This window comes from Tachyglossus aculeatus, chromosome 4 (assembly GCF_015852505.1).
Source record: "Tachyglossus aculeatus isolate mTacAcu1 chromosome 4, mTacAcu1.pri, whole genome shotgun sequence".
Lineage (NCBI taxonomy): Eukaryota > Metazoa > Chordata > Mammalia > Monotremata > Tachyglossidae > Tachyglossus > Tachyglossus aculeatus.
Window position 1 is genome coordinate 118,253,767 of NC_052069.1, and position 26,778 is coordinate 118,280,544.

A 26,778-nucleotide genomic window follows, 5' to 3' on the forward strand; every position below is an offset into this window, starting at 1 on the left:
GTCTAGAAGGGGGAGACAGAGCACAAAACCAAACATACTAACAAAATAAAATAAATAGAATAGATATGTACAAGTAAGATAAGTAAATAAATAAATAGAGTAATAAATATGTACAAACATATATACAGGTGCTGTGGGGGAGGGAAGGAGGTAAGATGGGGGGGATGGAGAGGGGGACGAGGGGAAGAGGAAGGAGGGGGCTCAGTCTGGGAATATGTTTGGTTTTGTTGTCTCCCCCTTCTAGACTGTGAGCCCACTGTTGGGTAGGGACCGTCTCCATATGTTGCCAACTTGTACTTCCCAAGCGCGTAGTCCAGTGCTCTGCACACAGTAAGCGCTCAATAAATACGATTGATTGATTGTTTGATTGATTGGGAAGGCCTCCTGGAGGAGGTGAGCTCTCAGTAGGGCCTTGAAGGGCTTAAGCACTCCATTAATCAATCAATCAGTCAATCGTATTTATTGAGTGCTTACTGTGTGCACAGCACTGTACTATGCGCTTGGGAAGCCCAAGTTGGCAACATATAGAGACAGTCCCTACCCAACAGTGGGCTCACAGTCTAAAAGGGGGAGACAGAGAACAAAACCAAACATACGAACAAAATAAAATAAATAATAGAATAGATACGATTGATTGATTGATTGATTGGGAAGGCCTCCTGGAGGAGGTGAGCTCTCAGTAGGGCCTTGAAGGGCTTGAAGGGCTTAAGTGCTCCATCAATCAATCATATTTATTGAGCGCTTACTGTGTGCAGAGCACTGTACTAAGCGCTTGGGAAGTGCAAGTTGGCAACATATAGAGACGGTCCCTACCCAACAGTGGGCTCACAGTCTAAAAGGGGGAGACAGAGAACAAAACCAAACATACTAACAAAATAAAATAGATAGAATAGATATGTACAAGTAAAATAAATAGAGTAATAAATATGTACAAACATATATACATATATACAGGTGCTGTGGGGAAGGGAAGGAGGTAAGACGGGGGGGATGGAGAGGGGGACGAGGGGGAGTACGATTGAATGATTGAATGTCGCATGGCCAACCGGGCACGGTTGCCGGCCACCGCAGAAGTGTTTTTGGAGCATTGGTCCTTCCAGTTGCCCCCGACTTGTTCGGTGGCGGTGGGAGGGGGCGAGGCTTGGCCCCGTGGGAAATCAATCAATGAATCAATCATATTTATTGAGCGCTTACTATGTGCAGAGCACTGTACTAAGCGCTTGGGAAGTACAAATTGGCAACACATGGAGACGGTCCCTACCCAACATTGGGCTCACAGTCTAAAAGGGGGAGACAGAGAACAAAACCATACTAACAAAATAAAATAAATAGAATAGATAGGTACAAGTAAAATAAATAATAGAGTAATAAATATGTACAAACATATATACAGGTGCTGTGGGGAAGGGAAGGAGGTAAGATGGGGGGAGGGGGGGATGGAGAGGGGGACGAGGGCGCCCGGTGCCCCCCTCGCCCATTGTTTGGCAGCCGGGGAAGGGAAAGGGAGGGGACGATGGTGAGGAGGGGTTGGGAAGTTGGGAAGTTGGGAGGTTGGGAAGTTGGAGGTTGGGAAGTTGGGAGGTTGGGAAGTTGGAGGTTGGGGGGCTGCATCCTTTGTTCGCAGCCCGTCGGCGGCCCCGGCCGTTGGGGCTCGGCCTCGGCCTCCGAGCCCCCCCCCCCCCCCACCGCCCGGTCCCCGCCCTCCCCGCTGATTGGCCGGCGGCGCCCCGAGGGGGCGGGAGGCGTGACCTCCCCGCCTGGCGATTGGTCGGGGCGGCCGTCGATCACGGAAAGGGGGCGGGGCCGGAGGGAGGGGGCCGGCCGCCCGCCCGCTCGCCTGTCAGACGGAGGGAGGGAGGGGAAGGGAGAGGAGGGCATGCCGCCGTCGTCGTCGTCGTCTCCCCGAGGAGGAGGAGGAGGAGCAGCAGCAGGGGCGGGTGAATGAATGGGCGGCCGGATGGACGGGCGGATGGACGGGGAGCCCCGCGCGCCATGAAGAGCCGTCGGAGCTGGGGGGCCATCGCCCTCCTGTGCTTCGTGGCGGCCGCCGTGTCAGCCGGGCGGGCGGAGCAGGTGCCGGGCGAGCCGGAGGACGCCCGCCGCGGCCCCGCCGGGCCAGGGGGGGGGGGCCGCCGCCGCCGAGCCCCCGACCGGCCCGCCGCCAGCCGCGCCGCCCACCGTCACCATGACCACCACCGTCACCATGACCACCACCGTCGTCGTCACCACCGCCACCACCACCGTCGTCGCCACCGCCGTCGTCACCCCCGCCGCCGCCGGCGGGACCGGCCCGCCCTCCCCGTCCGCCGCCGCCGAGGAGGAGGAGGAGGAGGAGGAGGAGGAGGAGGAGGGTGCCGAGGAGGATGCCGCCCAGCCGGCCAGCCCCGCTCCCCAAGGTGAGCCGGGCCCCTGCAGCGGCAGCCCTCCCCTCCTTACCCCCCATCAAGGGTCTTCATCGACAAGAACCCTCGAACACCCAACCTCTTCCTCCCTTCAGAGCCCTACTGACAGCTCACCTCCTCCAGGAGGCCTTCCCAGACTGAGCCCCCGCCGCCCTCCCTCCTTGCCCTCCCCTCCTTACCCCCCATCAAGGGTCTTCATCGACAAGAACCCTCGAACACCCAACCTCTTCCTCCCTTCAGAGCCCTACTGACAGCTCACCTCCTCCAGGAGGCCTTCCCAGACTGAGCCCCCGCCGCCCTCCCTCCTTGCCCTCCCCTCCTTACCCCCCATCAAGGGTCTTCATCGACAAGAACCCTCGAACACCCAACCTCTTCCTCCCTTCAGAGCCCTGCTGACAGCTCACCTCCTCCAGGAAGCCTTCCCAGACTGAGCCCCCTCCTTCCTCTTCCCCGCCGCCCTCCTCCTTGCCCTCCCCTCCTTACCCCCCATCAAGGGTCTTCATCGACAAGAACCCTCGAACACCCAACCTCTTCCTCCCTTCAGAGCCCTACTGACAGCTCACCTCCTCCAGGAGGCCTTCCCAGACTGAGCCCCCGCCGCCCTCCCTCCTTGCCCTCCCCTCCTTACCCCCCCCATCAAGGTTCTTCATCGACAAGAACCGGGTTCCCGGTTGTCAGCCCCGAACACCCAACCTCTTCCTCCCTTCAAAGCCCTACTGAGAGCTCACCTCCTCCAGGAGGCCTTCCCAGACTGAGCCCCCTCCTTCCTCTCCCCCGCCGCCCTCCTCCTTGCCCTCCCCTCCTTACCCCCCATCAAGGTTCTTCATCGACAAGAACCCTCGAACACCCAACCTCTTCCTCCCTTCAAAGCCCTGCTGAGAGCTCACCTCCTCCAGGAGGCCTTCCCAGACTGAGCCCCCTCCTTCCTCTCCCCCGCCGCCCTCCTCCTTGCCCTCCCCTCCTTACCCCCCATCAAGGGTCTTCATCGACAAGAACCCTCGAACACCCAACCTCTTCCTCCCTTCAGAGCCCTGCTGACAGCTCACCTCCTCCAGGAGGCCTTCCCAGACTGAGCCCCCTCCTTCCTCTCCCCCGCCGCCCTCCTCCTTGCCCCCCCCTCCTTACCCCCCATCAAGGTTCTTCATCGACAAGAACCCTCGAACACCCAACCTCTTCCTCCCTTCAAAGCCCTGCTGAGAGCTCACCTCCTCCAGGAGGCCTTCCCAGACTGAGCCCCCTCCTTCCTCTCCCCCGCCGCCCTCCTCCTTGCCCTCCCCTCCTTACCCCCCATCAAGGGTCTTCATCGACAAGAACCCTCGAACACCCAACCTCTTCCTCCCTTCAGAGCCCTGCTGACAGCTCACCTCCTCCAGGAGGCCTTCCCAGACTGAGCCCCCTCCTTCCTCTCCCCCGCCGCCCTCCTCCTTGCCCTCCCCTCCTTACCCCCCATCAAGGGTCTTCATCGACAAGAACCCTCGAACACCCAACCTCTTCCTCCCTTCAGAGCCCCACTGACAGCTCACCTCCTCCAGGAGGCCTTCCCAGACTGAGCCCCCTCCTTCCTCTCCCCCGCCGCCCTCCTCCTTGCCCTCCCCTCCTTACCCCCCATCAAGGGTCTTCATCGACAAGAACCCTCGAACACCCAACCTCTTCCTCCCTTCAGAGCCCTACTGACAGCTCACCTCCTCCAGGAGGCCTTCCCAGACTGAGCCCCCGCCGCCCTCCCTCCTTGCCCTCCCCTCCTTACCCCCCATCAAGGGTCTTCATCGACAAGAACCCTCGAACACCCAACCTCTTCCTCCCTTCAGAGCCCCACTGACAGCTCACCTCCTCCAGGAGGCCTTCCCAGACTGAGCCCCCTCCTTCCTCTCCCCCGCCGCCCTCCTCCTTGCCCTCCCCTCCTTACCCCCCATCAAGGGTCTTCATCGACAAGAACCCTCGAACACCCAACCTCTTCCTCCCTTCAGAGCCCTGCTGACAGCTCACCTCCTCCAGGAGGCCTTCCCAGACTGAGCCCCCTCCTTCCTCTCCCCCGCCGCCCTCCTCCTTGCCCTCCCCTCCTTACCCCCCATCAAGGTTCTTCATCGACAAGAACCCTCGAACACCCAACCTCCTCCTCCCTTCAGAGCCCTACTGAGAGCTCACCTCCTCCAGGAGGCCTTCCCAGATTGAGCCCCTTCCTTCCTCTCCCCCGCCGCCCTCCCTCCTTGCCTTCCCCTCCTTACCCCCCATCAAGGGTCTTCATCGACAAGAACCCTCGAACACCCAACCTCTTCCTCCCTTCAGAGCCCTACTGACAGCTCACCTCCTCCAGGAGGCCTTCCCAGACTGAGCCCCCTCCTTCCTCTCCCCCGCCGCCCTCCTCCTTGCCCTCCCCTCCTTACCCCCCATCAGGGTTCTTCATCGACAAGAACCCTCGAACACCCAACCTCTTCCTCCCTTCAGAGCCCCACTGACAGCTCACCTCCTCCAGGAGGCCTTCCCAGACTGAGCCCCCTCCTTCCTCTCCCCCGCCGCCCTCCTCCTTGCCCTCCCCTCCTTACCCCCCATCAGGGCTCTTCATCGACAAGAACCAGGCTGCCAGACATCAGCCCCGAACACCCAACCTCTTCCTCCCTTCAAAGCCCTACTGAGAGCTCACCTCCTCCAGGAGGCCTTCCCAGACTGAGCCCCCTCCTTCCTCCCCCCCGCCGCCCTCCCTCCTTACCCCCCATCAAGGGTCTCCATCGACAAGAACCAGGCTGCCAGACATCAGCCACGAACACCCAACCTCTTCCTCCCTTCAGAGCCCTACTGAGAGCTCACCTCCTCCAGTAGGCCTTCCCAGACTGAGCCCACTCCTTCCCCTCCCTCCTTCCCCTCCCCACATCACCTGTATCTATGTTTGTACGTATTTATTACCCTATTTTATTTGTACATATTTATTCTATTTTGTTATGTTTTGTTTTGTTCTCTGTCTACTAGACTGTGAGCCCGCTGTTGGGTAGGGACCGTCTCTATATGTTGCCAACTTGGACTTCCCAAGCGCTTAGTACAGTGCTCTGCACACAGTAAGCGCTCAATAAATACGAATGAATGAATGAATCCCCTGCAAGCTTCCTGCGGGCAGGGAAGGTATCTGTTTATTGTTCTGCAGACAGTCAAAGCTCAATAATAATAGCGATGATGGTACTTGTTAAGCATCGGACTGGATTCGAGCAGATCGGGGGGTCCCCAGCTCGATAAATACGATGGACTGATACAGGCCTTCACCCCCTTCCTGCCTCTTTTCAGCCGACTCAGAGCCTGGAAGAGACAGGGGCCTTTCACCCCCCCCGCATCCCTTCTAGACTGTAAGCTCGTTGTGAGCAAGGAGCGTGTCTGTCGTATTGTTCGGGCGTACCCTCCCAAGCGCTTCGTACAGTGCACCGCACGCAGTCAGTGCCCAGCAAATGCGGTTGATTGATTAAATGATCCCCCTCCTTCACCCTGATCCCACTCCAAACCGGAGAGCGTGTTGGACAGTGAACTCGTACACCTGCCCTTCCGTGTTCATATCCCCGATCTCTTTTATTTAGCTCACGGTTTGGGCATTAGCTCAGGGAAGGACCGATTTTTGGAGATAGCAGTTGAGACTGAGCTCTGAGAAAGGGGTGTAGGTTTCATCCCATGACCCAGGAAATAGCCTTTGTCCTTTCTCCGTCATTCACTTATTGCCTAAGAACTGGCATGGACAAGGCATGCCATTTACTCGTGGTCTCAGCTTGCGTGCTTTGTCAGACAAACAGAAATGAGAGCAAACTTTTGGTCTCTGTTCGCACATTTTGATTCCATTTGCTATGTCATCTGTGGAAAGCACAAAGAGAGCACCTCCCTGTCCAGGGGGAAAAGATGTGACTGAGGGCTCCAAGGATAGCAGCAATTATCCCCGGCATTCTTTTTCTTTGTTAGATCCCCTAAATATCACACGTGTGTATGACAGGTGAAGACTCCATACGAGAGAGAACTGTGTTACCGAAAACAATGTAGAACACTCAAGACAAAAGAAACTGAATCCACACACTAAAAAAACAAATGTGTTTTGGGCAGGCCTTTTGGGGAAGGGAGTGTTGATTTCTGGGAAATTACATTATCTAGGTTGAATGCACTTATAAAATAGGCTAAAAGAGATCCTGTCCTTCCCTAACCACATATTCACCTGGTTGGATGTGTTTGGATAAATAGGGATGAAATTTACCAGGGATCCACATTTTTTTTTTCCTTCGCGTTTGGATGTGGCTGATGCCGGAAAGGCCTCGGAATAAAAGCAGTTTCCCACTAATCCTTAGGGAGAAAGAAGCTCTTCGTGCTGCTTGGAGAAGCCTTAATAAGATGCCGAAGGCCTGCCTTTCTTTTTAGGCCCAATTCAGGGCAGGCTTTAAACAGGCAAGCTTGGTGGATAGAATAATTTCAGTCTGTGATTCTTGCAGTGGCAGAGATACCCTCAATCATTCTCTCAAGTTTTTTGGGCCGTGGTTATTGGCACAGAGTTAGGTGCGGTACCCACACTGGGCTGTAATTTGCGGTTATAGATGGTTTTACCGCATGGTAAACTCCTCATAGGCAGGGTTCATGCCTACCAACTCTATTGAATTTACTCGTCTGAGTAAATTCCTAGGCGCTGGGGTAGATATAAGGTAATCAGGTTGGACACAGCCCGTGTCCCACATGGGGCTCACAGTCTTAGTCACCATTTTACAGATGAGGTAACTGAGGCCCAGAGAAGTAAAGTGACTTGCTCAAGACCACACAGGGGACAGGTGGCACAGTCAGGATTAGAATCCGGATCTTTGTGACTTCCACGCCCGTGCTCTCTCCACGAGGCCACGCTGCTCCTCAGTGATCGATCGATCAGTTCGCCAAGGTACAAATGGTATCAATAGGCCAGGCTGCCCCTAAATTTGGGTGTGTATCTAGTCTGGACAAACCGATGGGGACTCAAACTCTCCTTTATTTCTTAGTGCTACTTTAGTCTGAGGAAGAACCAAGGAAAAAAAAAATCCAGGGAAGTAATGGAGGTTGTTTTCATCTAAACATTGAAAAACATCAAATCCAGTGATGGAGCACTACTTTGGAATGTTTGTACCAATGGTAAAATGAAGGATGTGCAGGCAGCTTAAGTTTATAAAAGTGCATATGCTGGCCCCATCCTTCTTGCAAGGATTTTTAAATAGCCCGGGCCTATTTCAGTGGTAGAAGTGTGCAGTTGTTTGAATGCCAAGGGAGAATGCAGAAACCGCACTGGAGTCCTTCCCGTAAATATTCCCCAAGCCCTACCCGGATTTCTCAGAATCTCAAATCAATTTAAACGGAAGAGCGGTTAGCCCAAAGAGTATCCGACCATCCGGAACCAGGAGTAGCTGCTCTGGACTCTTCAACCCAGTTTTCCACTGCTTCGGTTAATCAGTGGCATTTATTGAGCATTTACTGTGAGCAGAGCACTCTGCTAAACTCTTGGGAGAGGACAATACAATAAAGGTGGTAGAATAGGAGCTTCAAGTGGTACTCTGTAGAAATGCACGTTTTCGTAGTGCCTCTCCTAGTCCAATGGCCATTCTCCTTCCTTTCAACTACTTTTTTCTCTGGGTTAATTCACCCTGGAACGTGTATAGGCCTGTCTCTAACCTGGGCCGGCCGAGCTGACTTTTGGTTGGGTTGACAGCCTGGGCCTTAGACCAGCCGAAAGTGATGTCATCAGGTATTGCTCTTTGCCAGAAGCAGAATGCCAGGGATTACCCAACGGTTCGCTTCCCGGTCGGGTGACATTGGCATTCCTTTGATAGATCCTGATCCGGTGGGAGAAGGCGAGTTTGATGTGCAAGATTGGCGTACGTACCATCTTGAGAGATGCTTGGATTTCTGTGTCCTAGGGGATCTGGGGCCTTGGAGAGTTGGATTTGGGTTTATGGTTGCATTTTTAAATCATTGGGAATGTCTTTTTTTTCCTGAAATTCTGCAGCTGGGAATTCTCGCTCAGCAATTAAGGCTCCTTTGTTTACAAGGACACTGATCTACAACTGAAACTAATTGCCCAGCCAGCAGACACTTCCCTCCCTTGCCCAAGTGAATGGGAAACAACTTGACTGATGATTGAATCTGGGGTTTGTGCAATTGAGAAGGGTGAGGCGGAAGACTGAGATGCTAGAAGACAACGATTATTCTGCAGGGCACGCTCTAGCAAAGAGGAGGAAGGTCTTGGAGTGACTTGGGACCCTTAAGGTGTCTGTGCAGACCCGATCTTCCTTAGACAGAAAACTAAGGATTACAGGGCAAATAGACAAGCCAGGGCAGGTCGTTGGAGTCTCATAGGGTGGAATGAAGTCATAGATGGAAAGCCGTGTGCGTTGGTTCCCTTTGGATTAGGTGTGATTCTCTTGGAAGGCCTATGGATGATGAACTAAATGACCTCCTGAGGCTCGTTTCCAGTCGGAGGATTCTTTGGGGCTCATTATCCCTGCTCAGAAAGTGCAACGAAAGGCGCCTGAAGTTATTTAGCTGTGACCTGGGTTATGGTAAAGGAATCCATCTCTGAGAGGGGATTAGAGAACAGGGTTTTGAATCTGGCACTGAATCCTTGTTGTTTATACCACTATCATTATTACTATTAGTATTATTATTATTGGTATTAAGTGCTTACTATATGCCAAGCACAAGAGTAGATACAAGATAGGCAGGACACAGTTCCTTGCCTCACATGAAGCTCACTATCTAAAAGGTAGGGAGAGCAGGTATTTTATCACCATACAATAGATGAGGAAAGTGGAGCACAGAGAGGCAAAGTGGGTTGCCCAAGGTCACACAGGAGAAGCCGGGACTAGAACCAGGTTCTCCCAACTCCTGGTCCTGTGCATTTTCTGCTAGACCCCACTCTCTCTCTTCAGACATACTGTTTACCCTAAGGATTCATGTGCCAGTTACTTATGCTGGAACGGCCTCCTTTTTCTTGAGTCCCCCGAAGCTTGTCTGTGGTTATTTTAATAAAATACTATCTATTTTTCAGAAATAAAAACTGTATCATGGCTCTGAAGATCTGGGAGGTAAGGCCGATGGTTGTTTAAACACGTCGTCATGAGGAAGTGAGGGAAGTAGGAAACTGCCTTGCTGATTATAATGGCTCGTGGATTTTGAACTTAGAAAAGGGGTGGGAGTTAGTGGACAGGAGCTGAAAGCAGCAACATTTTTTGTGCACGATTCCATAAACAGCAGTTCCCAGTGGTGGTTCTAGTAGGTCCTGTCATGATCTGAGGAGCAGCGTGGCCTAGTGGAAAGGACAGTGAGCCTGGGAGTCAGAGGGCCTGGGTCCTTAACCCTGCCCCGCCAGTTGCTGTGTGACCTTTCTCATGTCACTCAACTTCTCTGGGCCTCAGTTTCCCCATCTGTAAAATGGGGATTCAACACCTATCCTCCGTCCTACTCGGAGTGTGAGCCCTATGTGGGACGGCAGCTGTATTCGGCCCAATTAACTGGTATCTACCCCAGTGCTAGGAACAGTATTCGACTCTTAGAAAACACTTAACAAATACCATAATGATAGTAATAATAATCTGTGGTGCAGCCCTCTTTTCCAGGCACCTACCCATTTTTATCTTTGGGAGAATCACCCAGGACTCCTGGGAATCCTTGGCTGGGCAAACTGGAGCAAAAAATGCCACCATCCCCGAAAGCTGGCTCTGGGAAATTCTCTGGACAACTTGGTGCCCTGTAAACTGTTCAGAAGGAATCTCGCCCCAAATCCTCTTAACCCTTCTCTTGATCATTAGGAATGTGTATTTGTTGCTTTCAGTTTCAATGATGAAGCATATTACAGATGTTGCTTACTAATTTACTGGAACAGTGGAGAAGCAGGGAAGAGAAGGATCTAAATAGTTCCGTCCTGCTGATGAAGAAATCATGGCACAGTGATGAGGTGACTAGATTCTGGTCACTCAGATGACAAAGTTGGGAATAGCCTGAAAAATTTTGCTTTTCTGAACATCTGAATTGGTGACTCAACTGTCTCACACCTTCTGAACCCCTTGACCATTACCTTCTGGGGTGAACAAAATGTGACTTGTCAGGTATTCATCTGTAAGATGAAGATAATAGTTCAGGCAGCTCTGCTGTGTTCTTTGGGCTCTTAAAGCCACAGTGATTTCTCTCACACGAATGAACTAATTCAGATGCTCTTAACCTTGGGAGTCAAAAAGACCAGGGCTATAATCCCAACTCCATCACTTGTCTCCTGTGTGACCATTGGCAAGTCAGTATTTAACTTCTCTGGGCCTCAGTTATGTCATCAGAAAAAGGGGGATTAAGACTGTAAGCTTAATCAGTCTTAACAGGACAGGGACCGTGTCCAACCTGATGAGCTTGTATCTACCCCAACACTTACTACAGCGCTTGGAACATAGCAATAATAATAATAATAATAATAATAATGATGGTATTGTTAAGTGCTTTCTATGTGTGAAGCACTGTTCTAAGTGCTGGGGGTGATACAAGGTGCTCAGGTTGTCCCACGTGGGGTTCACTGTCTTAATCCCTATTTTACAGATGAGGCAACTGAGGCACAGAGAAGTGAAGTGACTTGCCCAAAGTCACACAGCTGACAAGTGGCAGAGCCGGGATTAGAACCCACAACCTCTGACTCCCAAGCCCATACTCTTTCCACTGAGGCACGCTCCTTCTGTAAACACTTAGCAAATACCATGAAAAACCCGAACGGTATTGAAATACTAATTAAAAAAAAATAACTGGACGAGCGGTAGCATTTATTGGGAACTTGGTGCAGTGCAATGTACCAAATGCTTGAGAATTACAGAATGAAGAAGTGACATCTTCTGGCCCATAAGGCACATGCATAATAAGCATGATAATGGTGGTATTTTGTCAAACACTTGCCATATGTCTGGCACTGTACTAAGCAGTGGGGGAATTTGAGAAAATTAGGCCAGACCAGAGTCCCTAACCCGTATGGGACTCAAAATCTCAAGAAGAACAGGTTTTTTCTGCATGGCTTGATGGCATCCCCCGCATCTTACCTCCTTCCCTTCCCCACAGCACCTGTATATATGTTTGTACATATTTATTACTCTATTTATTTTACTTGTACCTATCTATTCTACTTATTTTATTTTGTTAGTATGTTTGGTTTTGTTCTCTGTCTCCCCCTTCTAGACTGTGAGCCCACTGTTGGGTAGGGACCGTCTCTATATGTTGCCAGCTTGTACTTCCCAAGCGCTTAGTACAGTGCTCTGCACACAGTAAGCGCTCAATAAATACGATTGATGGATTGATTGATTGATATAAGCTCATCCTCTAAACTGTAACTCTATCCACTAAGCCACACTGCTTCTCTTCCGTGCTATTTTAGTGTTTGTCTCCCCACTACATTGGATGGTGTAGTATGATGTACTCTCCTGTCCAGGGTAAGCTCCTTGTAGGCAGGGATCAAGTCTGCTGTTTCTATTGTACTCTTCTATTCAATCAATCAGTGGTATTTATGAGCTCTTACTCTGTGCAGAGCACTTTACTAAGCTTTTGGGAGAGTACAGTGCAACAAAGGTGGCTGACATATTCCCCGCCCACAGTGAGCATAGTCTAGATGGGGAAGCAGCCATCAATATAAATAAATTATTTATAATATATAATTTAAAGGTAGGTACAAAAGTGCTGTGGGGTTGGGGGCGGGGCAAATATCAGATGCCCCAAAGCCCTTCGGTCAGTCAGCGCTCAAATGCTATTGATTGATTTAAGTCACTTCTCAGAGCTGGAGGCTCTGAAAAGCGAGAAAGGTGTTTAGTGATTGATCGGCTGAAGGAATTGGAAGGGAATTGGAAGGGAAAGTTCAGGGAAAATGGCCAGTTTTGGAAATGAAAGATTACTCCTTTTTTTGTTTGTTTCTGTCAACAGTTTATTTCCCTTCAAGGCCCTACTGAGAGCTCACCTCCTCCAGGAGGCCTTCCCAGACTGAGCCCCTTCCTTCCTCTCCCCCTCGTCCCCCTCTCCATCCCCCCATCTTACCTCCTTCCCTTCCCCACAGCACCTGTATATATGTATATATGTTTGTACATATTTATTACTCTATTTATTTTACTTGTACATATCTATTCTATTTATTTTATTTTGTTAGTATGTTTGGTTTTGTTCTCTGTCTCCCCCTTTTAGACTGTGAGCCCACTGTTGGGTAGGGACTGTCTCTATATGTTGCCAATTTGTACTTCCCAAGTGCTTAGTACAGTGCTCTGCACATAGTAAGCGCTCAATAAATACGATTGATGATGATGATGGTGATGATGATATTATGTTGCTTTGAATCGACTAGCCAAAATCCTGCTTACTGTCTCCCCTCTACCACTCTCATAATAATAATAATGATGATGGCATTTATTAAGCGCTTACTATGTGCAAAGCACTGTTCTAAGCACTGGGGAGGTTACAAGGTGATCAGGACGTCCCACAGGGGGCTCACAGTCTTAATCCCCATTTTCCAGATGAGGTAACTGAGGCCCAGAGAAGTGAAGTGACTTGCCCAAAGTCACACAGCTGGCAATTGGCAGAGCTGGGATTTGAACCCATGATCTCTGACTCCAGAGCCCGGGCTCTTTCCACTGAGCCACGCTGCTTCTCATCCCAAAGACCTTTCCTTCTGGCTTGTGTTTTGCCACTTCGGTCACCTGTTTTTTGGGGGACCGTCAGTTGAGGCTTTCTCAATCAGGCTCCTAAGCGGCAATTGGAATGAAAAAATCACCATTTTGACCTTAATTCACCAGTTTACTGTTCGATTTCTCAGTCTTTAGTTTCTCTTTTGCCTTTGATCCTCTCACTCTGTTGGTGTCAGGAATGTGACTGGCTGCATAAATTGATATTTCTAGGGCAGCCAAGTGCTCTTACCATCATTTTAGCTGTCTATCCATCACCATGACTTCATATTCATTCCCCATATTACAAAGGAGAATCCAGGCCAAGAGGCAGATCAGTCACTTTCCTTGGGTCCCACGTAAAGAGTCGGTGACTGCCACATTATGAATTTAGACTTGTTCTAAGTCCCTTCAAGACATCTCTACTTGGATGTCCTCCCGTCACCTCAAACTTAACATGTCCAAAACAGAGCTTCTTATCTTCCCACCCAAACCCTCTCCTCTTCCAGACTTTCCCATCACTTTAGACAGCACTACCGTCCTTCTCATCTCACAAGCCCGTAACTTGGGCTCCTGTCTCTCATTCAACCCACGTGTTAGGTCCATCACCAAATCCTGTCAGTCCCACCTTCACAACATTGATAAAATCCACCCTTTCCTCTCCATCCAAACTGCTACCACGTTAATATGATCACTCATCCTATCTCGCCTGGTTTACTGCAACAGCCTCCTTGCTGACCTCCCAACCTCCTGCCTCTCCCCACTGCAGTCCATACTTCACTCCACTGCCCAGATCATCTTTCTACAGAAACGTTCAGGATATGTCTCCCCGCTCCTCAGAAATCTCCAGTGGTTGCCTATCCACCTCCTTATCAACAAAAACTCCTCACCATTGGTTTTAAAGCACTCCATCAGTTTGCCCCCTCCTGCCTCACCTCGCTTCTCTCCTTCTACAACCCAGCCCTCACACTTCGCTTCTCTGGTGCGTACCTTCTCACTGTGCCTCCATCTCTCCTATCTCATGAACGACCCCTGGCCAATGTTCTACCTCTGGCCTGGAATGCCCTCCCTCCTCCAATCTGCCAAACAATTACTTTCCCCCCCTTCAAAGCCTTACTGAAGCGGTCTTCCCAAACTAAGCCCCACTTTTCCTCACCTCCCTTTCCCTTCTGCGTCATCCCGACTTGCTCCCTTTACTTCTCTCCCCTTTCATCCCACCGAAGCACTTATGCGTATATCTGTAATTTTACTTATTTATATTGATGTCTGTTTATTTGTACTGAAGTCTGTCACTCTCTTCTCTCCACTCCCATCCCCCCCCCACCCGCCCATCTAGACTGTGAACTCGTTGTGGGCAGGGATTGCCACTCTTTATTGCTGTATTGTACTTTCCCAAACACTTAGTACAGTGCTCTGCACACAGTAAACGCTTAACAAATACGATTGAATAAATGAATCCCCGTCTGAGGCAGGGAGACCAGCTATTTGATCTCCATTTTATAGATGAAGAAATAGACACACAGAGTGGTGAAGTGACTGCTCAAGGTCACACTGCTAGCTAGTGGTGGAGCTGGAATTAGAACCCAGGACTCTTGACTCCATCTCATGCTCTTTCCACTAGGATATACAGCCTTCACATTCTGGAATGGAGATCTCTGATGCAATTTTGTAATTCTTACATCTTGATCAATTGTATTTAATGAGTGCTTGCGGAGCACTATACTAAGCACTTGGGAGAGAACAAGTGATTTGGAGGACATGTTCCCCGCCCACAAGAAACTTACTGTCTAAAAGGGGAAATAGACATTAAAATAAATTATCGATATGCACATAAGTGCTATGGGTCCGAGGTGGGGTGAATAAAAGGGATAAACCCAAGTTAGAGTGTTTAAGAAGAGAGGGGGAATAGGGGACCTGAGGGCTTAGTTGGGGAAAGCCTTATGGAGGAGATGTGCTTTTAATAAAGATTTTAAGTTGGGGAGAGTGGTGGTCTGGCATATATGGAGGGGGAGGACATTTCAGATCAGAAGCAGGAGTGGGCGAGCAGTTGGTGGCTAGATAGATGACGGTGAGGTACAGTGAGTATGTTGGTGTTAGAGAAGCGAAGTGAGTCTGCTGGTTTGTAGAAGGAAATCAGCGAGATAAGATAGGAGGGCTTAAGGTGATGGTTTTAGAGCCAATGGGGAGGAGTTTCTGTTTGATGTGTAGGTGGATGGGCAACCACTGGAAGTATTTGTTGAGGGAGGAAACTGAGACTGAATGTTATTTTTAGAAAAATGAGCTGGGCAGTGGAGGGAATTGTGGACTGGTGTGGGGAGAGACAGGAGGCAAGAAGGCAGTGATAAAGGCAGGATAGAATAAGCACTTGGATCAGCATAGTAGCAGTTTGGATGGAGAGGAGAGGGCAGATTTTAGCGATGTAGTGAAGGTTGAACCGACAGGATTTGGTGACAGATTGAATATGTGGGTTGAATGAGAGGGATGAGTCGGATAATGCCAGGATTATGGGCTTGTGAGACAGGGAGGATGGCAGTGCCGTCAGCAGTGATGGGAAAGTCAGGGGGAGGACAGGGTTTGGGTGGGCAGATGAGTTCTTTTTTGGACATGTTAAGTTTGAGGTGTTGGCGGGACATCCAAGTAAAGATGTCCTGAGGATAGGAGATAATACAAGATTGCAGAGACAGATAGACCAGGGTTGGAGATGTAGGTTTGGGAATCATCCGCATAGAGGTGATAGTTGAAGCTGTGGGAGCAAGTGAATTCTCCAAGGGAGTGGGTGTAGATGGAGAATAGAAGGGGAGCCAGAACTGAGCCTTGAAGGACTCCCACAGTTAGAGAGATACCCCTTTATTTTCCAGGACAGTCACCCACTGTGGGAAAACCCTGAGTTGGACCCATGATCTGAAATTCTGGCATTGGTTTGGTAACGGCCTGGAGGACTCTGCTTTTTTCTTCAGTGGGGTGTTGGGAAGGCCAGGTGGGGGTCCGTAGCTTCCCCCAGGCCTTATGTGCCCCCTCCCTCAATCAGTGGTATTTATTCAGCAATTACTGTGTGCAGAGCGCTGTACTAAGCACTTGGGAGAGTACAGTATAGGAGTTGGTAAACATATGCCCTGCCCACTAGGAGCTTTCACTTGGCATGTGAGGCCAAGCATTTAACAGTGCTACTCTAGATTGTCAGCTCATTGTGGGCAGGGAATGTCTCTGTTTCTTGTTATATTGTACTCTCCCAAGCACTTAGTACAGTGCTTTACACACAGTAAACTCTCAGTAAATACGATTGAATGAATGAATGAATATTCTTATGTTCTTTCCAAGACCCATGCAGGACCCAGCTCAGAATGGGTACTTGGTAAATGATATTAGTAGAAATGAGAAAGAAAAATGGGTGCAACTGTGGTTATGATGGATTAGCTTCTAGTTGGGATGTTTTGTGATCTGAGAGAAAGTCATTTATTCTCTTTGGAAGATCCTTACTTCTCCTGATGTTTTAGTTTACCTAACAATAAGGGATAATAACCCCTGCTCTGATGTAGTTCTTGTGAGTGTCACAAGAATGAGTACGAAAAGGCGTGAGTGCTTCTTAAGGCTTCTTGGAGCAGAGTTCCACATTTCTTCATCATCACAAGGCCAATATTTAACCTTTTACCTTTTTCCTCCCCTTCCCTTTTTTCCAAAGAAGCACAGTGACTTTCCTCCCCATCACTAGATTCAGAACTGCCTTGGGTCAAGGTGTTGTAGTAGTAGTAGTCGTCGTCCGTTGTCGTCGTCGTCGTCGTCCGTTGTCGTCGTCTTCTTCTTCTTCTTATTCTTTATTGAGTGCCCACAGGGTACAATGTACACTCTACTAAGTGCTTTGGAAGTACAAAACAAAGAAATGAAATGTGTTCTGCACACAAGGAGTTCATATTATCATAGGTTGGGGAGAAGGATGGATGCACAGATAAACATAAAATATCTATACATAGACTATTTGAAAATAATTTCATGCACAATTGAAAAAAATGGATGCAAAAGTGCTGAGATTGGGTAGAAATAGGTACAAAAGTGGTAAAAATAGCTGATGGGTTTTTACAGTTTTAGGAGGCTGGGAATTGATTGGGTAAGGGCCACCATGCTGGAGTTTAATAAGGCTTTGAATAAGAAGAGATCTATGATTTGATTTGGGAAGAGAGAGTGCTCCAGGTCAATGGAACTTGTGTGTGAAGGGATGAAGGAGCAGGGAGTTGAGTGTGAGGTTGTTAGCATGTTATCTTGGGAAGAATGAAGAGAATCAGTTGGGGAATGGTGGGTGAAGAGAGTCCTTGAGTAGGGTGGGATGAGTTGTTGGAGAATCCTGGATTGTGAGATGTTTTGGTCTTGATGTGGCAGGATGCAGGAATCCAGTGGAGGATTTTGAGGAGTGGAAAAACGTGTCCCGAGTGAAGATGATCCTGTAGTCTAGATTGGAGGCAGGGAGACCAGCGTGGAGGCTGACAGAATAATCTTGTCGTGGGGCGACCAGAGCTTGTCTCAGCAAAGTTGCTGTTTGGGTGGAGAGGAAGGGGAGAAGAGACGGCATGTAGGAGGAAATCAGTGGCATTTATCTGAATCAGTGTCATCATACCTGTTCCTGGTTCCTGGTGTACAGTGCACTGCACACTGCATGTGCTTAATAGAGTGCCTACAAACCAAGCACCTGAATCCTTGATGATCCCAAGTCTGTAAGAAAGGTCTGAGAAACAACCTTTCCTTACATGGCATTGTCCAGGGAGTGCCCTGCTATATTAATGATAAGATTCAACTGTCATTTCACCAGCCGCCAAACAGAATCCACCGTCTTGAAAACCCTGATTTGTTGACATGGGATTGGCAGGTAGGCATTGCTGAGGTTGGCAGGCTGTTCCTAAGGGCACTGGCTAATCCAAATCCACTTTCACCACCTGGAGCAGGGGGTCTAGTAAGCCATCTGCGTCTGGTACGCACAAGAATCATTGACAGTTGTGAACTTGGAACCAGCTGTTGAGGGAGAGCTTCCCTTTCATTATTTGTTCCGACTGGAGAATTCAGCTCAGGCTCCTGTTGAAAATCCTGTGTTCTCAGCAAATTGTCTGTGATATCTCAGGCCAGTTGATGGAGAAAACTGTAATGAAATTGGAGATTTTGGCACCATATGAATCCCCAGCAATTATATCCCTCTGACAGCTTCTTCCTGATAGATCCAGAACACTGGCAAGTTTGGTTTCAATTTATCCCTCTGTTTCGCTATTGGATCAGATAGGACTGCTTTTATATTGGAAGTATAACAGCTGCTCCGTCTGATCCCTTTGCCAGGGAGACGATGCAGCTTTGAGGAAGGAGATCAATTTATAAAAGGAGGGAGTAGAAACAGTTTCTTCTTCTCACAGAGGAAATGAAGAGGGCAGGGGTTTGCCACCTGAGCTGGAGAATGGGATGGGAAAACGCTGCCATTTCTTGTCATTTGAAAGCCTCTAGCAAACTGGGTTTGCGAACTTCCTCAGTCGTTGGCTAAATGCGTCTCTTAGATTTCAAAGGGGCAATGTTTCAGTTGAAGGTGATCTTAAGTGGAGTTCTCTTTGAACATTTAATTTGGGGTGGAGGTGGGGGGGGGGGGCACCAACCCCTTTGAAGGTGTTCCGGAGTCAGTTTTCCTCTTACAGTGCAGGCCTTTTGGGGGAAAAATGTGAATGTGTTGGGAGAAATGGTTGGGTGCTTTTATTCATTATCATAGTTATTGAGCACTTACTGTGTGCAGAGCACTGTATTAAGCACTCGGGAGAGTACAGTGCAACAATAAACAGGCACATTCCCTGCCCTCAACTGTGTAGTGTCAGACTTAAAGGGCGGACTGTGTATGTCTCCGTTCATGCCGTGGGGTTCTTCAAGAACACCTTCCGGGCCGTAGGAGAACTGGCCACTTTCAGTTGTCCTCTGCCCAACACGACAGATTGGAGCCAGAAAACAGCAGGGGCATCCGAGCAGGGCACATGCAGGCAAAGGCGGCAGCGAAACTAGAAAGTAGATACTGAGACCAAACTACATGGAAGCCACTACACATCAGCGTGTGCCAACTCTGTCCTCTAGGACCTTCCTTTAGGATGACCTCTTAATCTGGGAGCCCCCGAGGGCCAGGGTCGTTAGTGGATTCTTAGTGCTTTAGCAGTGTTTTGCACACAGCAAATGCTTAGGAAACACTATGGGCAGGGAATGCGTCTGTTCATTGTTAGATTGTGATCTGCCAAGTGCTTAATGCGGTACTTTGCACGCGGTAAGTACTCCATAAATGCAATTGAACATTACTGCTACTACCACTTCCTTCACCCTGTCATAAGTAGCCCACTCTGCCATGAAACTGGAGGGAAGGGAGAGGTTCCCTCAGACCTACTCGCCTTATTTGGCTTGAAGGTTTCCTGTCCTATCCCGAAAGTCATCTCATCTCAAGCGACTTCCATGTAGCCCTGTCTGCCTGAAGTCAGGTTGCTTTGACTAGATGCCCTCTTTAAGGCCTCTTTGAGACCTTTCATGTACTGTGAAGGTCTCACGGGAGGGGAGTGAATAAATATGTACGCCTGAAATGCTAATGGTGTGTTACTTTTTTAAAAAGTACAGATTAAAGGACAGAGTTGGATATCCTCTGCCAGAGACTCTTTGTGTGACCTTGGGTTAGGCCCCTTACCCGTCTGTGTCTTGACTTCCCTTTGTAGAACAGGGCTAATAACGTTGGCCTTCTCTCCTTTGATGTAGGATTGGTCTATGAATAGTTATAATGCTTAGTTTTCAGAACTCTTAACAACTCCTGGGCATTATTATGGTCTATTGTTGACATACTGCCTTTTAAGTCTATCCAGTCCAACTGGTTTCGGTTTTAAAATTAGCTTGCTGCTTAAGGTCTTCCGCAACTGCGAGGCATTATAGTTTAGTTAGCCAAGGGAATGGCAGATCTGGACTCCATCCTGACTTCTCCAGGGATTCACTGGGTGACCATAGGCGAATTGCTTGCCTTGAGGAACACATCTGTAAAATGGAGAGATTAATGCTTGCTCCTTTCTGTCCGGTGTTGCTCTGAGGATTAATGAGGTAACATGAGTAAATGACTTGACCTCCTCCGAAAAACGAGTACACAAGTCGTGCTCTTATCTTGTGGCCTTCCATGACTGTGTCCCATATAAACTCACACTTCAACCAAGATGACTTTGGTCTTTTTTTAGTATCATGTGATGTTGGTTAGATGCTTTATACCATACGCGTATTTTTCAGGCTTTAGTGTAATTAACACTCTTTCACAGTCTGTGAGAGGTTGGTTTGTCTTCGTAGTATACTTCAAGTTCTTTGGAACAAGTCCTAGATATTTTTTTGAAACCTGAGTAATAGTAAATAATAATTGTATTAAGCATTTATTAGGGGTCAAGCATTGTGGTTTGCCCTGGGGAAGGTACATTCTAATCAGATCAGACACAGTCCCTGAACCACTTGGGGCTCACAGTCTTTGGGGAGGAAGAAAAGGTAATCTGATGCCCATTTTTGCTGATGAGGAAAGTGAGGCACAAAGCAGTTGAGTGACTTGCCCAATCGATCATATTTATTGAGCACTTACTGTGTGCAGAGCACTGTATAAGAGCATGGGAGAGTACAGTATGCCAGTTGGTAGACACATAGAGAAGCAACATGGCCTTGTGGATAGAAGATGGGCCCAAGAGTCAGAAGGACCTGGGTTCTAATCCAGACTCTGCCACTTTTCTGCTATATGACCTTGGGAAAGTCACTTCTTTTTGCCTCAGTTCCCTCATCTGTAAAATGGGGGTTGAGACTGTGAGCCTCATGTGGGTAGGGACTGTGATCAACCCCATTTGTTTGTACCCATCCCAGCGCTTAGTACTGTGGGTGGCACATAGTAAGTGCTTAACAAATGCCACAATTATTATTATAGAGGTCTTTTAAAAAGAGTAATAGAACGATATCTAATTTCTACTTTTGCATTTCATTATCACTTAATGATCCATGTCAATAAATCCTACTTATAGTGCCAAGGATGATTTCAAAACTGGGTCACCCTGGTGGGAGTGTTCATCAGATGGCCAAAGATGCTCTTGGCTGTGAGATTTCTAGTGCCGGATGGCTTGTTGTCTGCAGGATTGATTCACAACTTCAGTTTTAGTGATGCTGGCCGGCGGCGCATTATCCACATCCTTCTTGTGGTCTGGTGGTAGGCGAACCGAGAGCTGGCGGGGATTAGGGTACAAATTAATCGCTTCTGACTGAGACGTTTTTGTGTGCCTTCTAGAATGGGGTATCTCCCATTTAATTCCAAGTGATATTGCTTCTTAAAGCGTAGTACCATGAGCCAGTGTACCAGTTAAAGATACATCATTTTAATTATAAGACACCGTCAGAAATCCTCTCCTTGGTGGAGGAGGGAAAGAACCGGTAAATATTATTTTGACCTCGGTCAGTTGGACTCTAGCTTCCCCGATCCTCTCTGCACAGGAGAGCCTTTCTTCAAAATCCCCAAGCCCCACTTCCACCCGCAACGTCATTTTCCACCTATGCCGCTCACACCCCATCTGGGTTTCAAAAGGTTTTGTTTTGTGGCGGCTTCATAGATGCCTTTGCAGAGTACATTGCCTTTGAACCGACTTGGGTTTCCACTGTGGCCTTTACTAAAACAAGCTTTAATTGCTGGGTGCAACGTCCCACACAGAACACAGCATGGGCCTTCTTTTTAACGTTTTTCCTTCTGAAACTTACATGTCGGAAGCATGAAATGGTGAACTTTTTTGATTACTTTTGCCTGTCGACCCGCCCTTCGCCACCACCGAAGTTTTTGGAAATCGAACCCCCTGATACCTGTAAAACATCCATCCCCGGAGAGTACGGAGCCTCCGGAGTCGGACAATGCCTGCTTCACAGGGTTCCCGAGAGTCCTAGCTCTGCATTCTGAAAATAGATATTTTTTTCCCCCCTCCGGTTCTTGTTCAAGGCGGTTGCCGTTACTGTTGTATTTGGCAGCCCGAGGGAGCCCATCCCAACCCGATCTGGGCCACATTTGAAGGGCTGGAGATGCCCTCCCCCATTCCACCAGCCCCTCCCTGCCGAAGCTCCGGCCGTTGACGTTGCCCAGTTCTTTCTGAGAGTCCGGGTGAAGGCGCAACCCCTAGATTGTGCCAGAGAAGTTGGCGGAGTTTTGCTACCCCTTAAAAATGAAAGGCACGGCACTCTCCCTTTTCAGGTTGAGAGTCGTAGGCCCGGGATCCGGAGGGTCTGTGGTGATGGTTTCTTTTAATGCTTAGGTTGAAAACCGGAACCTTTTTATGAGACAAACAACACCGATGCGCTGCTGCTCGTGGCTTTACAAATGTTTGCTGTCATGATCTGATAAGGTCATATGAACAAATTAGAGAGAAGCCTCTCATTGTGGGCAGGGAATGTGTCGTCTTGTACTCTCCTAAACAGTGCTCTGCATGCAGTAAGCACTCAATAAATACAATGTATAATCTGTAACAAATGTCTTACCTCAGTACTCTTTCCCAGCACTTAATACAGTGCTCGGTACACGGTAAGCATTTAATAAATAGTATTACTACTACTACTGGTCAGTCAGTCAGTTGTATTTATTGAGCTCTTACTGTGTGCAGAGCATTGCACTAAGTGCTTGGGAGAGTACAATATAAGAATATAACAGACACATTCCCTGCCCTCAAACAAAAACTCCTCTCCACTGGCTTTAAAAACTTCATCACCTTGCCCCCTCCTATCTCACCTCGCTACTCTCCTACAACAACCCAGCTTGCACAATTTTTCCCTTTAATGCTAACCTTCTCACTGTACCGCGATCTCATCTATCTCACTGCCAACCTCTTGCCCACATCCTTCCTCTAGCCTGAAATGCCCTCCCTCTTCATATCAGACAGATAATTGCTCTCCCCCACTTCAAAACCTTGTTGAAGGCACATTTCCTCCAAGAAATCTTCCCTGATTAAGCCCTCCTCTCCTCTTCTCCAATTCCCTTCTGCGACGCTTTTACTTGCTCCTTCATTCCTCTTCCCTCCCATCCCCACTGCACATATGCATGTATCTTTAAATATCCATAGTTTATTTATTCACTTTTCTATTTATTTATTTATAGTAATGTCTGTCTCCCCCTCTAGACTGTGAGCTTGTTGTGGGCAGGACTGTGTTGTTATATTGTACTCTTGTTAGTACAGTGCTTTGCACACAGTAAGCGTTCAATAAATACAATCGAATGAATGAATGAATGCCCCAACAAGCTTATAGTCTAGAGCAATACAACTACTATTACTCCTACTAATTGTGAATCCTCAAAGGGAAAGAAAGGCAAATAAGCACACAGTACAGTGCTCCCCACCCAGTAAGTGCTTAATAATTACTATTACTACTACTATTCCTGCTTTGCCCCATCAATGAAGATGATAGCGTTTAAGTGCTTATTAAATGCTAAACATTGGGGTAGATGCAAGTTAATCCTATTAGACCCTGTCCCTGTTCACTATGGGTTCACAGTCTTGAGGGAGGGAGAATGGGTAGGTAATCCTCATTTTACAGGGAGGTTAAGTGACTTGCCCAAGGTCACTCAGCAGGCCAGTGGGCAGTGCCAGTGCTATCAGTCAATGGTAGGACTGAGAGAACCTGGGTGTTCGGACTTGTGCTGATCCTGAAAGTTTACTTCCAGCTGAGTAAGCCTTACCCCATCCAGCTCAGCTAATAATAATAATAATAATAATAATAATAATAATAATGGCATTTATTAAGTGCTTACTGTGTATAAAGCACTGTTCTAAGTGCTGGGAGGTTACAAGGTGATGAGGTTGTCCCATGGGGGGCTCACAGTCTTAATCCCCATTTTACAGGTGAGGTAACTGAGGCACAGAGAAGTTAAGTGACGTGCCCAAAATCACACAGCTGACAATTGGTGGAGCCGGGATTTGAACCCCTGACTCCAAAGCCCGTGCTCTTTCCACCGAGCCATGCTGCTTCTCCGCTGCTCATCTCAGGAAGAAACTAGAACCGTGACAGCTTGAGCAAAGTCACCAAATTGTGGCTCCCCCTTGGTTGGGACGCACAGAAGTTCTCCCTGAGGCCGAGGCTATTCTTCCTAGCCTGGTGGAAAGATTACCACCTGCCAACCTAGCCAGCCATCCACGTGCCCAGACAGGATTTATCGGCATGCAGCAATTTGCAAGCCAACAGGATTTCGAAAGGCCTGAAGATTGTAGAATCCTAGCCCTAAAAAAAGCATCTTGCAACTGGCGCCGATCGACAGACATGTTGGAGAAGCTCCGCTCCTTCTGCCCCTGCGGATGAGCCACGGAGCTGTCCTGGCCTTTTAGGCTCTCCACTCCGTGGGATTATTTGCCCTTTTAGACTGTGAGCCCAATGTTGGGTAGGGACTGTCTCCATATGTTGCCAATTTGTACTTCCCAAGCGCTTAGTACAGTGCTCTGCACATAGTAAGCGCTCAATAAATATGATTGATTGATTGATTGATTTGCAGCAATGGCTTCCATCACCACGTGAGTTGGACTCACACACCCGCTCTTCCCGGCTTCCTGACGGAAGCAGAGAGCTTCCAGTCAGGACTGAAAAGGCCCCGAGTGGTGGCTCTCAGGCCTGTGAAGTCTTTGAAGTCCATCTTCATCTTCCCCCTAAAATCCCCTTTCCTGCGCTCTGAAGGAAAAGGTGGCATCTATGTGGAAGAATAATAATAATTGTGGTATTTGTTAAGCACTTACTTTATGCCAGGCACTGTACTAAGTGCTGGGGTAGATACAAGATAGTCGGATTCGACACAGTCCCTTTCCCACGTAGGACTTCCAGTCTTAACCCCCATTTTACCCCCATTATGTTGCCAACTTGTACTTCCCAAGCGCTTAGTACAGTGCTCTGCCCACAGTAAGCGCTCAATAAATATGATTGATTGATTGATTGATTTTACAGGTGAGGGAACTGAAGCGCAGAGAAATGATTTGCCCAAGGTCACCCAGGTCTAGGATCTTCTCTGGAAGAGCGGTGACTTGGGGCTGCTCCAGAACTAGACTATTACTGCTACTACTAATACTAATAAGGATGATGATAATAATAATAATAATAGTGGTATTTGTTAAGCGCTTACTATGTGCCAGGCACTGTTCTAAGTGCTGGGACAGGTTCTAAGTGCTGGGAAGCAGCATGGCTCAGTGGAAAGAGCACGAGCTTTGGAGTCAGAGGTCATGGGTTCAAATCCCGGCTCCACCACTTGTCAGCTGTGTGACTTTGGGCAAGTCACTTAACTTCTCTGGGCCTCAGTTCCCTCATCTGTAAAATGGGGATTAAGACTGTGAGCCCCAGGTGGGACAACCTGATCACCTTGTAACCTCCCCAGCGCTTAGAACAGTGCTTTGCATATAGTAAGTGCTTAATAAATGCCATTATTATTACAAGATAATCGGTTGGATACATTCCCTGTCCCACATGGGGTTCACAGTCTTAATCCCTCTTGTAATAATAATAATAATAATGGCATTTATTAAGCTCTTACTAAGTGCAAAGCACTGTTCTAAGCGCTGGGGAGGTTACAAGGTGATCAGCTTGTCCCTCGGGGGGCTCACAGTCTTAATCCCCATTTTACAGATGAGGTAACTGAGGCACAGAGAAGTTAAGTGACTTGCCCAAAGTCACACAGCTGACAATTGGCAGAGCTGGGGTTTGAACCCATGGCCTCCGACTCCAAAGCCCGGGCTCTTTCTGCAAAGCCACGCTGCTTCTCTACTGGGAAGGTAACTGAGGCCCAGAGTAGTCAAGTGAGTAGCCAAGTGACTTGCCCAAGGTCACACAGCAGACAACTGAGGATTAGGACCCAGCACATTCTGACTCCAAGGCCTTTTCTCTGTCCACTAGGCCATGCTGCATCTGTGCCCAACATCTTAAGAGCAGATTTCCAGCACTTAGAACAGTGCTTTGCACATTGTAAGCGCTTAATAAATGCCATCATTATTATTATTTGAGGTCTTGTGCTCCTGGCACTTGGTTGGAGTCCGCTGTGCGGTACAACAAGAGCGGCAGGAGACAGTAACTGAATAAGTAAACATTTATTTCCAAAGGCTGCTTTTCAGGGTCCCTGCTGTCCTCTTGTTTCAGGGTCCACGTGTTCACCGATTAGCGGGGCAGTTCCCGCCGGCTACTTGGACAATCTGGGCTGTTCCAGTAAGCGATGGTGGAACATTTTCCATGTTCTGCATGGCTTACCTGTAACCCAGATAGTCACCTTTCCGTGCCTCAGTTACTCCCTAGGAAGCGCCATAAAATCGATTCCTCCCACCTCAGTGACATGGTTGAGACTTCTCTTGATTTAAAGGTGATTCAAGAATTTGAAGCAGCTTGCTGGTTTTCCCCTTACCATTCAAAAAAAAAAAAATTGGAGGCGGTATTTGTTAAGCGCTTACGGTGCTCCAGGCACCGTACTAAGCGCTGGGGTCGATACAAGCTAATCAGTTCAGACACAGTCCATGTCCCACAAGGGGATCACAGTCCTAATCCTCATTTTACAGATGAAGGAACTGAGGCCTAGAGAAGTGAAGTGACTTGCTCAGGGTCACATAGCAGAGAAGGGGTGGAGTGGGGTTTAGAACTCGGGTCCTTTTGACATCCTCTAGGCCATGCTGCTTCTCGTATTCCTTAAATGCGGCTAATTTCCTTCCTCCCTGTAGTTTTGCTGGCAGATTGGTGACCTCATTCTACGGCCAGGT

At 48.5% G+C, this 26,778-nt stretch overlaps 1 protein-coding gene across 1 annotated transcript in view; it reads left to right on the forward strand.

Moving 5' to 3' along the window:
* Positions 1-1,037: 1,037 nt before the first annotated feature.
* The window catches only part of MEGF9 (multiple EGF like domains 9), a 137,040-nt gene continuing 111,299 nt past the window's right edge, over positions 1,038-26,778 (forward strand). Inside the window, exons 1-3 of the mRNA XM_038745688.1 lie at positions 1,038-1,124; positions 1,625-1,744; positions 2,057-2,396. Coding sequence (XP_038601616.1) covers positions 1,038-1,124; positions 1,625-1,744; positions 2,057-2,396 — 547 coding nt within the window. The remainder of the gene's footprint in view (positions 1,125-1,624; positions 1,745-2,056; positions 2,397-26,778) is intronic.